Source organism: Pan troglodytes, chromosome 3 (assembly GCF_028858775.2).
Source record: "Pan troglodytes isolate AG18354 chromosome 3, NHGRI_mPanTro3-v2.0_pri, whole genome shotgun sequence".
NCBI lineage: Eukaryota > Metazoa > Chordata > Mammalia > Primates > Hominidae > Pan > Pan troglodytes.
Window position 1 is genome coordinate 110959331 of NC_072401.2, and position 13609 is coordinate 110972939.

The 13609-nt window shown below is 37.4% G+C and overlaps 1 protein-coding gene across 8 annotated transcripts in view; it reads left to right on the forward strand.

The window, feature by feature from the left end:
* The window catches only part of SEC24B (SEC24 homolog B, COPII coat complex component), a 106382-nt gene that overhangs the window by 67649 nt on the left and 25124 nt on the right, over positions 1-13609 (forward strand). For 4 of the 8 annotated variants that reach the window (XM_016952010.3, XM_016952004.3, XM_016952006.4 and 1 more), the window contains 4 exons: positions 4671-4855; positions 8355-8457; positions 10305-10431; positions 12091-12200. In XM_016952010.3, the coding sequence (XP_016807499.2) occupies positions 4671-4855; positions 8355-8457; positions 10305-10431; positions 12091-12200 (525 nt within the window). The remainder of the gene's footprint in view (positions 1-4670; positions 4856-8354; positions 8458-10304; positions 10432-12090; positions 12201-13609) is intronic. The other 4 variants (XM_054683268.2, XM_054683269.2, XM_016952005.4 and 1 more) reach the window with 1 other exon arrangement.

The following is a 13609-nucleotide window of genomic DNA, read 5'->3' on the forward strand; positions in this document are numbered from 1 at the left end:
ATGGGGCTTTACCATGTTGGCCAGGCTGGTCTCAAATTCCTCACCTCAGATGATCTACCTGCTTCGGCCTCCCAAAGTGCTGGGATTACAGGCGCAAGCCACTGCATCCAGCCAGCATTTAATTCTTTACGACTTTAGAATTTCTCTCTACTCAATAGAAGTTTATTCCTACTCTGTGGCAGTACTATTCTAGGCACTGAGAATACGAGAGGAGGCTCAGTGAACCAAACAGTTCCTGCTCTTAAGAAGGTTGGTGGGAGGTCAGGATTAATAAGACAATAAATAAGTAAACAAATAAAGAATTAATTTCAGGTAGTTACAAGTGCTATGAAGTGAGACAAGTTGAAGTAGTTTCTGGGGTGAAAATGTGGAGTAGGTGGTCAGATAAGCAGCCTTCATTGTAGAAGTTAGGTTTGAGTTAACATGTGGAAGAAAGAAAAAGCATGGAAGGATCTGTGGTTAAAGCATTTCAGGCTGAGTAAACTGATATGCAAAGACTTAAGGCAGGAACAAGTTTGACATGTTTGAGGAATAAAGTCCCAGTGTTGTGGGAATTCAGCCATGGGAAGAGTAATAGGGATGAGATCAAAGAGCTAAAGGACCACAGTCAGAAGCTTAGATTTTATCCGAGGTGCATAAGAGAGGTATCAGAGATTTTATGTAATAGGATGACATCTAATTTACATATTTAGAAAATCATTTGGCTGCTGTGTGAGGAATGGATTAGAGATAGGAGTATTTGAAAAGACAAAATGGAAGCAGGGAGACAAATTGAAGTTCTGCCCTAATTCGGAAATTGATGGTTGTTCTTTGTGCTAAGGTAGTATCATGGAGGTTGTAAAAAGTGAATAGATAAGAGATAACTTTTTATATGCCAGTGGATTGGATGTGGTGGGTGAGAGAAAGGAAGGTGTCAAGAGTAACTCCTAGGTTTTTGGCATAACACCTGGGTAGAGGTTAGCGTATTTACTAAGATAATGAAGACAAAGGTCTAGGAATGGGAATTGAGTTGGCCATGTTAAATTAAAATACCTAATGGAGATGTCAAACAGTATTTGATCAGTGGTTGTTGGTCAAGTATGGAGAAATAATGTACCAATGTATACTTCAAGCAAGAATGTATTTAATTGCCCCTTTCTCTATATTGTGAAGTACCCCAATAATTATTTTGTATAAGCAAAAAATTTTTTTATAATTATTGGTCATATGTATTTCTTTACTGAAATCCCTGTTTATATTTTTTCACCATTGTTGTGTGTGTCTGCGATAAGTGTAAACCTTTTGTGTTTGTGTTTTGTAATTTTCTGCCATGTTGACATTGGTTTTTAATTTTAGTGTGTTTTTATTTTTTACTTTGGAGAAATACTTAAATTTTATGTAGTTATTTTGTAATTTCTTTCTTTCTTTTTTTTTTTTTTGAGACGGAGTCTTGCTCTTTAGCCCAGGCTGAACTGCAGTGGTGCGATCTTGGCTCACTGCAACCTCTGCCTCCCAGGTTCAAGCGATTCTCCTGCCTCAGACTCCCGAGTAGCTGGGACTACAGGCATGTGCCACTACGCCTGGCTAATTTTTTTTTTTTTTTTGAGTTAGAGTTTCACTCTTGTTGCCTGGCTGGAGTGCAATGGCTCGATCTCGGCTCACTGCAACCTCTGCCTTCCGGTTTCAAGCGATTCTCCTGCCTCAGCCTCCCGAGTAGCTGGGATTACAGGCGCCCGCCACACCACACCCAGCTAATTTTTCAATTTTTAGTAGAGATGGGGTTTCACCATGTTGGCCAGGCTGGTCTTGAACTCCTGACCTCATGATCCACCCACCTCGGCCTTCCAAAGTGCTGGGATTACAGGCATGAGCCACCGTGCCCCGCCTAATTTTTGTATTTTTAGTAGAGATAGGGTTTCAACATGTTGGCCAAACTGGCCTCGAACTCCTGAAGTTAAGTGACACGCCCACCTCGGCCTCCCAAAGTGCTGGGATTGCAGGCTTGAGCCACTGCACCTGGCCTCATTTTATAATTTCTTTTATTGTTTTTACCTTTGTTTGTATCCTTTAAAAGGTCTTTTCAGCGTTAAGATTAGGAAAGTATTCTAGCTGGTTTTTTTTAGTTCTTTGATGATTTTGGTTTTGCATCATTAATCCATCTAAGGTTTTATTTTGGTACATAATGTAAATAAGTCTCATTCTCTCCCCTTCACCTGCAGAATGGTTTACCCTTAGTTCACTATCATTTATTAGATAATGTGTCTTCTCTCTCTGATTAAATATCCTACCTTTATTTTTTATCCTAAATTCTTAGAAACTTGGGTCTTTTGGGGGGTTTTCTGTTATATGCTGCTATTAATCCATGTGATCATTTTTCTGATTCTTTACAGCTCTACAGAAAAAAAGAGAATCCTTTTTATTATCCAGTCGTTTTTTTCCTTAACATCACCACCTTCAGTTACTGTCAACATTTTGCTATATTTGTTTCATATGGGTCCACACTGCCTACCATCCCACCACCACTTTTCTTGCTGAGGATTTTAAAATTAGGGAGGTGGACAGCATTTCTTACATAACCACAATACTACTATCATAGCCAACAAAATTAATAATTTCTAAATGTCATTTAAAATTCAGTCTATATTCAGATTTTCCAGACTGTTTCAAAAATGCCTTTGTATACTTTGTTCACATTAAAACCCAAATAATAGTTTACTAATTCTATTTGCTTATGCCTGTTAATTCTTGTTTTAATTTAAAACAAGCCCCACTCCCTTTTTTTAATGCCTTTGATTTTGGTAAAATAACTGAGTCTGTTGTTCTGTAGAATGTCCCTCATTCTGAATTTAGCTGTTTTGCTTCTTTGTGGTATCATTTAACTTATTTCTGTTTCATTTTCTGTGGATTGGGAGTTAGATCTAATGGTTGATTATATTTAGGTGTATTACTTCAATTATTTATTTAGTTAGGCCATAATATGTATTTTGGTGATGTACACTTCAAAATAATATCTGTTTATTTCACTTATACCACTGCTAGGCTTGATTAGTGCCTCATACAGTGACAGCCTGATCCTTTAATTGTGAAGTTCCTCATTAAGCTTTCACCTAGTGGCTTTATCATCTGTTGATATCTGTTGGTCTTCCATTACAAGTGACCACTACCTGAATCATTTATTTCAGTATGGATTGTTAAATAGTGATTTTTCTGAATTTATCATTATCCATATATTAGCTGGAATTCTATAGCACATTAACATAATGGAGTGCTCCATAGCTGTAAAAAGAAATGCAGAAGGTATAGACATAGAGTTATTGCCAGGACATTTTTTTAGTTCAAAAAGGGGCTATATTTACAACAGTATATATGTTTAGCTTATATAAATAGAAACAATGGAAGGATTAAACTATAAGCTAATAAAAATAGTTAACTATAGGCAGAGGTGTCAAGAGTGAAATAAGATATCTCTGAATACCTTATTGTATTAGTACCTTATTGTAATGTTTTTTGACATTAGAATTATATAAATGTTATGTTTACTCGAAAACCAAAAAGATTAAAAATGATCCTTAAATATGAAAAACAAAATAAAATTTAAAAACCTGTTTATCAAGTTGGATACATTCTAATACCAAGAAAAGTACTGTTCAAGCTGATCTTAAAACCTAGTATTTTATACATCTCAGTGGGATATAACGTAAGGACAAAAAGAACTATGAAAAATTTAATAATCTGACATAATATTGGTGGTGTTATAAATGTATATTATAGGATAAAATAATGCTGTTACCATTAGAAATAAAGGTTTGTAGCAAAAGAGAACAGAGATACCGGTATAAAATCAAAGAACTTAAGTAAAAACCCCGTCATCTTAAATTTGTATTGGAACTGTCAACGTGGACTCATTATTTGCTTCTACTTTAACATGTGTATTTTCCATCTTTACCTGTTGCCAAGTATCTGGAAGTAATAACAGCACACTAGCAATAAGCACCTTTATCATCCAGATTATGGTTTTTAGATATCATCTCTATTTAAAAGGAGCCAAGATTCCTTTTTAGACAAACAATTCTAGATTTGAAGTAAAAGAGTATAAAATAGTGTGTAAGAAAGCAAGGAAACTATCAAAGGCTAGTTAGGTTCATATAAAAGGACACTGGGGCCATCTTGAAAGGGCTTTCACTGGCTAAAGATTGGGTAGTTTGAACATCATAAGAATAATGACTGTAATTCATTACATCAGTTTGAGATAACAAGCCATTAATTCATGATAATATTAAAAACATAGGAAACAAAATAAGGCAAAACCTATTGAACACGATTGTACATTTCTATGGTACCAACTCATTATTGTGAAAGTTGATAATTGGGGGAGGGGAACCTTGAGAACAGTGGGGCACTTATCGTGTTTTTCAAGTATAAACTGTATTCAGGGAAACCAAATTGCTGATGTTGAAAAGCATTGTTGCTGAAATTTCATTGCGAGGGTTAACCTTGCTAATAAGATTCAAATTTATTCAGTACTTTTGCTTTGAGTTTTTTTCAAGTGTGCTTTAGATTGACTGCATACCAAGCCAGATTTAAATTTTCTTACCTTTTTGCTTTTTCTGTATGTTGAGATATGTAGTATATATAAGAAAATTTATGTATGTTTTATTGTTCTTTTATTTTGTTTTGAATTGCTCTTTCAGCAGTATCCTGGTGTGAACCAGCTATCCTCCAGTATAGGAGGATTGAGTCTTCAGAGTTCTCCACAACCAGAAAGCCTGAGACCTGTAAACCTCACTCAGGAGAGGAATATTTTACCTATGACTCCTGTTTGGGCTCCTGTACCTAACTTGAATGCAGACCTCAAAAAATTAAACTGTAGCCCAGAGTAGGTATTTATTTATTTTATAATCTTTCTTAAGTGATGAAAACATTGTATGACTTTCAAAAATAGTAAAAGTAGTATGTTATTTCTTCGGTTGGAAGTTTCATTAATGTTGACTTTTCTCTTTTAGTTTGTATAGATGTAAAATTTGACTTAGGTCATCTCTTTTTGTTCCCATCTCTGTCTCAATCCAGTCCCTTCCTCCCATCACCTAATGTTAGGGAAATTATTTCTATTTGAATGAAGGGTTTCAGGAACCCAAATCTAACTATATTTTTTATTTCTTAAATCTTTTTCCTCACTTTTCAATAATAATAACTTCTGATATCTTTTAAATAAGGACAGATATTTAAAATTTCAGGCTTTGCTTGAAAAGAACATAGACCTCACTTATGTAATCTCAAGAACAGGTTTAGATAAATGGTTTATCTCAGAATTTTCTTTTCCCACTCAATATAGAGTATGAAGACCTTTGACTCCCAGGCTTAATCCAGTCTGAATCTAGACTGGATTTCCTTTAATAGAGAAGTTTAGCTGGCAGACTGCACTGGCAACCACCAAGCCCTGGTGTACCTTTGTGTGAATGAGCTCTGTTACTCACTTCACAGTGCCTCATGTCTTTGTTCTTGCATGCTTTTAGTTCTTCTGTATCCTATGAATAGGATATCCCCCTGGTCCTAGTTTTTTTCTTTTTTTAGAAGACATCCTCCTGCTTCTGGAATTTCTCCTCCTCATAAAGTAAACACTGATTCACAGAACAACATTGTCTTCCTTTTTTTTTTTTTTTTTTTTTTTGATGGGGTCTCATTCTGTCACCCAGGCTGGAGTGCAGTGGCCCGATCTTAGCTGACTGCAACCTCCGCCTCCCAGGTTCAAGTGATTCTCGTGCCTCAGCCACCAAGTAGCTGAGATTACGGGTGTGCACCATGATGCCTGTCTAATTTTTGTATTTTTATTAGAGATGGGGTTTCACCATGTTGGGCAGACTGTTCTCGAACTCCTGACTTCAGGTGACCTGCCCGCCTTGGCCTCCCAAAGTGGTGGGATTATAGGTGTGATCCACCGCACTTGGCCAACATTGTCTTCTTCCTTGCATTAGGAGAATTAGTGTTCTTTAGAGCCAATATTTCCTTTTTCTTTTTTTCTTTCTTTTTTTATTTTTGAGATGGAGTTTCGCTGTTGTTGCCCAGGCTGGAGTGCAATAACGCCATCTGGGCTCACCGCAATCTCCGCCTCCCAGGTTCAAGTGATTCTCCTGCTTTAGCCTCCCGAGTACCTGGGATTACAGGCATGTGCCACCACACCCAGCTAATTTTGTATTTTTAGTAGAGACAGGGTTTCTGCATGTTGGTCAGGCTGGTCTCGAACTCCCGACCTCAGGTGATCCGCCCACCTCGTCCTCCCAAAGTGTTGGCATTACAGGCGTGAGCCACTGTGCCCAGCCTATTTCCCTTTTCTTAAAGCAGTAGTTTTCCAGCTTTAAAAAAAAAGCAGCAAGCCACTCTTCAACCAAAATATTATATAGAATTCCAATATAGAAAATAAGAAGTGGAGCTGCTTTGAGAATTTCCCCTCTTCTTCCACTGTACCATCCACACACCATCAGTGCCTCAGGTACTGCCAAGATTGTTTCTGTAAAAATACAGAGTGTCATGGATTATAGGTTGAAAACAGCTGCCCATCCTTCCAAATATAAGTTGCTATCAGGTTGATAAGTTTGTAAATTATGACCTTGTAGTATAAAAGGTTAGGTACCCCCTACGTAGGTAAATGTAGTGTATGGGCCATGCATAGTAGCTCACGGCTGTAATTCCAGCACTTTGGGAAGCCGAGGCAGGTGGATCGCTTGAGCCCAGGAGTTTGTGACCAGCCTGGACAACATGGCGAAACCCCTTCTCCTCCAAAAAAACAAAAAAATTAGCTGAGCATAGTGCCATGTGCCTGTGGTCCCAGCTACTCTGTAGGCTGAAGTGAGAGGATCCCTTGAGCCCAGGAGGTGGAAGTTGTGGCGATCCAAGATCATAACGCTGTACTCCAGCCTGGGTGACAGAGTGAGAGCCTGTCTCAAAAAAATAAAAAATTATTAAAAAAAAATATGTTGCATATGTATAAGAGAACCCATAGGTAAGGGGAAGGCATACATTTTTCTACCCAGTTATGTGTGTTTTGCGAAAATGTCTCTTTTATCAAAATAACAATTAGGAGTACAGGCTTTAGAGTTGAGCAGACCTAAGTAGCTGTGAAACTGTGCAATTTATTTAGCCTCTCAAAGTCTCAGTTTTGTCAACTGTAAAACAGGAATAATAATAGTATCAGCATACTAAGATAAATCATTCAATAAACATTTATCAAATGCCTTGGAAGTTAAATGCAAAGCACTGTTTTCCATGTACTGGGGATAAAGTTGTGAACAAAACACAGTTCCTGATCTCTGTGGAATCACAGAACTTATATTCTCCTATGAACAGTCAAACTAGTAAATATATAACGTAATGTTCAGGGTATTACAATGAAGAAAAATAAATCAGAATAAGGAGTGCAGGTGGAGGGTGACTCTTGTAAATAGAAGAGTCTGGACAGGTTTACCCAGAGACTTTTAACATTTGAGTAGAGATCTGGGTGAAGTGAGAGAGTAAGCCACGTGACTTCTCTGGGAATAAAAGAGTTCCAAGCTGCATGAATGGCAAATATGGAGGTCCTGAAGCAGGAACAAGCTTTTTGTGTTCAAGGAACAACACTAAGGCTGGAATAAATAGATATCTCTACATGATATTAACGACTCTTCATAAAATTTCTTGCCTGGCTTTCAGTACTTCTGCTTTTTACTTCTTTGGCATCTCCTTTATTCATTCTTTGTTTATTGACTTTAAAACTTCATAAGTTATTTGGCCAGGCACAGTGGCTCACGCCTGTAATCCTAGCACTTTGGAAGGCTGAGGCAGGCGGATGGATCACAAGGTCAGGAGATCGAGACCATCCTGGCTAACATGGTGAAACCCCGTCTCTACTAAAAATACAAAAAATTAGCTGGGCATGGTGGCAGGCGCCTGTAGTCCCAGCTACTCAGGAGGCTGAGGCAGGAGAATGGCGTGAACCCAGGAGGCGGAGCTTGCAGTGAGCCGAGATCGGGCTGCTGCACTCCAGCCTGGGCGACAGAGCAAGACTCCATCTCAGAAAAAAAAAAAAAAAAAAAGAAGTAGGCCTTTTCACTTATGTTTTCTGTGTGCTCCTATTCATCTCCTTCAGGCTAGTCGTAATGGAGTAGTTGGTCTTCCCTGAATGTGTACTACTTTTCCACCATGAAAGTGTTGACTCTTTAATTTAGATTTTTTGACATATATTGCATACATGCCTAATTAATCAGGACCTTCTTGCTTATAGTTACAGTAACATGCCCAAATGATTTTCACTTATGTCCTTAAATGTTCTTAGTTATCTTATCTACTTCAGTGTATTTTTCTCTGATAGCTAATATCCTCCATGTTGTTTATGTTTTTTGCAGTTCATTTCGGTGTACTTTGACAAATATTCCACAGACACAGGCTTTACTGAATAAAGCTAAGCTTCCTTTAGGATTGTTGTTACATCCCTTCAGAGACCTAACGGTAAAGTAACATTTTATAATATTTATGGGTACTGACATGTATGCTTATGTACAAGGTACTTAAATTTTATATTTTCTTAGAATTTTCTATATCTTCTTTTATTTGAAGTTAGAAATAATCATTTCCATAACAACTTGGCAAACATTTTTTGAACACCTGCTTTGTGACAAGCTCTAAACTAAGCACTGGTAGTACAGAGATGATCAAGTCATTGAAGTTGCCTCCAAAAAGTTCTTATCTAACAGGGAACAAAGATGTAAAAATAATTACAGTGCAGGATAATTAATACATGTAATTAATCAAATTCTATGAGATACTTAGGTAGTGAGTACAGTATGAGAAGTGATTCCCTGTGGATACAATAGCAAAAGTTTTCTATAAGTGTTGAAGTCTGTCCTGGATTTTGAAAGATTAGTAGTTTTGGAAGGTGGAATGGCCCTGGAAGGTAGATACACTTTCGGAGTTCTTTATTAAACACAAAGGAAACACCAACAGTGATGTCCACTTAGAGAGGAAAACTGCCTGTTCCTTAACAAATTAAACAAATTTGTTAATTGAACAAATAACCTTTGTAACAGTAGGGATTTTTAAACTTTTAAAGTTTTAAAAGTTTTAAATTTTGAAAACTTCAAAAATAATTTTATTCAGAGCTGTTTTATTTGTACTTCATAAGTTTCATTTCTGTCTCAAACTTTTTTTTACTACTGTTGTTTACTACCCTTCTTACTGGTTCTGAGTTTTCTTTTGCTGTCATTCATCCAAAAAATATTGATTGACTACCTGTCACGTTGGAAGCTGGAGATACAAAGCTTAAATTAAAAGCTTCCTTGTGAAGCTTACTTTACTACCAGGAAGTATAGAAAAGATCAAAATGAATAGAAAATAAAAAATTGTAATATGTGATAAGTACCGTGAATTTATTCATTGGGTAAATATTTTTAATCACCTATAATACTCTGAAAACCTTATCTATAAACCAAGACAGTTAATTTCATATATATATATGAAATTGTATATTATATATATGTATATATATGAGAGAGTTTTTCTCTAAATACAGATATACATGATACCTTCTGGAAGCATGTATACTAAATTGTTTACAGTGACATCTTCTGTGATATAGAGTTCTGTAATTTTTTATTTTATCATTCTCAGTTAACTGTATTTCCTGATTTTTTTTTACAACAGATATGTGGTTACTTGCATAATAATAATCATATATGTGAAAAAATTAAATACAAAGATCAAAATGTTCATGTGCAGATAGAAAAAAACAGAATGGTATACTAAAATGATAGCAGGTTAATTCAGAGACATAGAATAATATGTGATCTCTTAATCTTTTTTCATATTTTCTAAAGTTTCTACTTGAATATAAAATTCATTTCCCAAACTAAGCATAGAGATGTAATTTTTTTTAAAGGCACGTTGTGTTTGACTGCTTCTGGCCTCGGCTCCTGTCAGAAGTTGCTGTGGCAGTCTAATGAGCAGTGCCTAATAGTCTAGTACCACGTGCAGTCAACAAAGACAAAGGTATTTGTATATGGTATGTTTCTCTCTCACTGTTATTTCTAAAGTTAAGCTGATAAGATCTCATTTACATTATTTTCTTGGCCAATGTTTGTTATGACTTTATTTTAGTGTTATGATTTGTGACAAGAGGGAGAAAACTTGATGGCTACATGTGTTGCTCAGCATGTCCCTGGATTTTATTAATATGCTTCCATATAAAACCACATAAAAACAATTAAGGTTTATGTTCTGTATTTGGAGCAGATCTGTATACGTTCTGTTTTTCCTTGGGGTGTCTTTTTCTGCTACAGCTTCTTTATTTTATTTCCTAGCAATTACCAGTGATAACATCAAATACCATTGTGAGGTGCCGATCCTGTCGAACATATATTAACCCCTTTGTATCCTTCATTGATCAACGTAGATGGAAATGCAATTTGTGCTATAGAGTAAACGATGGTGAGTTTTAGATTCTTAATTGTGTTTTAATCCTATTTTCAGTTTTTTTTTTTGAGATTTTTGTCATCTCCTGGTTTCTCTCTTCATTGCTTTAAAAAGAATTTTCATGCCATTTTTAGTAGAGGGAATATAGGCTAAGGCTAGGAGTAGGGATTCTTCATTTTGGCTGACCAAGGGGATAATTGACAATGAGGAGAGTAACAGTGAGGACAAAGTAAGAAAAATAGAAACAGTGACACTCATGCACTAGTCTGCACTTATGCAGACTAGTTATGCTTGTCCCTGACAGTAAGATTGTCTTACATTTGTATATTTGGTTCATTCAACTCAGGTAGAACTTTGCCAGTGTATCTGGATGCATGCATGTATATGTGTCTGTCTCTTGTTCCCTTTATTCATGTCTTCGGGTTCCCCTACTAGAATTGCTTTCAAATTTATGTTTCTCTGTCTGATTTTTTTCCGTGTCATTTGATATAATAAATAGGATACAAGTCTAAGAAGGAAGGTTACTTGCATCCTGGTTTTCTCACCTGATTTCAGAACATAAGTTTTTTTATCCTTCTGATCTATTTTTTTTTTTTTAATTTTTTTTTGAGGCAGGGTCTCGCTCTGTCACCCAGGCTGGAGTGCAGTTGCACAATATGGCTCACTGCAATCTCTGCTTTCCAGGTTCAAGCTATAAGTTTTTCTCATGCCTCAGCCTCCCAAGTAGCTGAGACTACAGGCTTGCACCGCCACACCTGGCTAATTTTTGTATTTTTGGTAGAAATGGGGTCTCGCTATGTTGGCCAGGCTAATCCTGAACTCCTGGGCTCAAATGATCCATCCACCTCAGCCTCCCAACCCAAGAGCTGGGATTACAGACATGAGCCACTGCACCTAACCCTGATCTTTTTTTTTTTTTTTTTGGAGATGGAGTCTCACTCTGTCACCCAGGTTGGAGCGCAGTGGTGCGATCTCAGCTCACTGCAACCTCCACCTCCCGGGTTCAAGCAATTCTTCTGCCTCAGCCTCCCGAGTAGCTGGGACTACAGGTGTCTGCCACCATGTCTGGCTAATTTTTGTATTTTTAGTAGAGATGGGGTTTTACCATATTGGCCAGGCTGGTCTTGAACTCCTGACCTCGTGATCTTCCCCGCCTCAGCCTCCCAAAATGCTGGGATTATAGGTGTGAGCCACGCACCTGGCCGCCTGATTATTTTTTTTTTTTTTCGGAGACAGAGTCTCACTCTGTCGCCTAGGCTGGAGTGCAGTGGTGTAATCTCAGCTCACTGCAACCTCTGCCTCCCAGGTTCAAGCAATTCTCCTGCCTCAGCCTCCTGAGTAGCTGGGATTACAGGCGCACACCACTGTGCCTGGCTAATTTTTGTTTTTTTAGTAGAGACGGGGTTTCACCATGTTGGTCAGGCTGTTCTCAAACTCCTGACCTCGTGATCCGCCCGCCGCGGCCGCCCAAAGTGCAGGGATTGCAGGCGTGAGCCACCGCCCTGATCTATTTTTTAAGGAGGGCTTAAGGGATTGATTTTTACCATTAAATGTTCGCAGAACTGTTGCTAAACCTCGTGTAAATATTGATAATAGATATTTATTTTTAGGTGTGTATATATGTGTTTAGTTACAAATTGTGTCTCTAAATTTGTACTGGGACCTCTTATCTAGTTCCTGAAGAATTTATGTATAACCCCCTTACCCGATCTTATGGAGAGCCTCATAAACGACCAGAAGTTCAGAATTCAACTGTGGAGTTCATTGCTTCTTCAGATTACATGGTAACTATTCAGTGTTAAGATTTGTTATGGAACACAATTACATTGGTCATTTGTAATTTTCTGTTAAGTGAACTCTTATCGAGATTTTGAAGTTGTTTATACTCATAATTTTTAAAAACAAATTAATGCTGGAAGTTTATATTTGACAAAGAGAAAATCTTTCTAAAGGTTATTCGATCTCCTAGAAGGCTTTCTATGAATAAGAAATGTTAGTTCTGTCTTATGATGGGCACTAGCATCTATGACTTGTTGCCATTTTGATTTCCTTGCATGGAATGGATATAGATACCCTTTTACCATTTAACATTTAAGACTCTCAAAACAGAGAAATGCACATTTTTGCCCAAAACTTAAGTTTTTTCACCAAGATACCAAGATAAGTGGATATGGACTTCTAATTTTTTCTTCTGTTGCAATTAGAAAATTCTGTCTCTTCTTTAATTATATGACCTGTAAGATCTCATTCTTCTTTTCACTTCAAAAACGAATTACTGGCCCTAAGGTTTGCCCATCTTCATTATCATATCTTCTCTTTTTAACATATTTATAAAAACTGTATTGGCTGGGCGTGGTGGCTCACGTCTGTAATCCCAGCACTTGCGGAGGCTGAGGTGGGTGGATCACCTGAGGTCAAGAATTTAAGACCAGCCTGGCCAACATGGTGAAATCCTGTCTCTACTTAAAATACAAAAATTAGCTGGGCGTGGTGGTGCACGCCTGTAATCCCAGCTGCTAGGGAGGCTGAGGCCGAGAATTGCTTGAACGTGGGAGGGGGAGGTTGCAGTGAGCCAAGATTGTGCCATGGCACACCAGCCTGGGCAACAGGGGAAGACTCCATCTCAAAAACAAACAAACTAACTCAAAAAACTATATCTTCTGTAGCTACAACTCTAATCCTTGTTGTCCGCAAAACTTAAACTGCTGCTAGTGAAAAGGAGTAAGCGATGTGCATTAAATTTTTGGTGCCTGGCTCATCTTTATTTTTGTAATTTTTGTGTTCTTTTGTGTCTAATTTGGCATATGCCCACCTAACTACCATTTTCATGTTTGTTTCTGTATTAACTGTAATAAACTTTATCTTGATCACTTTTACTCTCAAGCCCTACCTTCTTTATGATTTATTATTTTCCCACTCCATATTGGGTCCTTAGGAATCTTAATCTAATTGAAGTGGTAAAGCAAGAAATAATCTTTTAAGTTTTGCCATATGATTCATATGGCCCTTGGTTAGCACATTTTTATTTTTTATTTATTTATTTATTTATTTTTGAGACGGAGTCACGCTCTGTCATCCAGGCTGGAGTGCAGTGGCACCCTCCCGGGTTCACAACATTCTCCTGCCTCAGCCTTCCGAGTAGCTAGGACTACAGGCTCCCGCCACCACGCCCGGCTACTTTTTTGTATTTTTA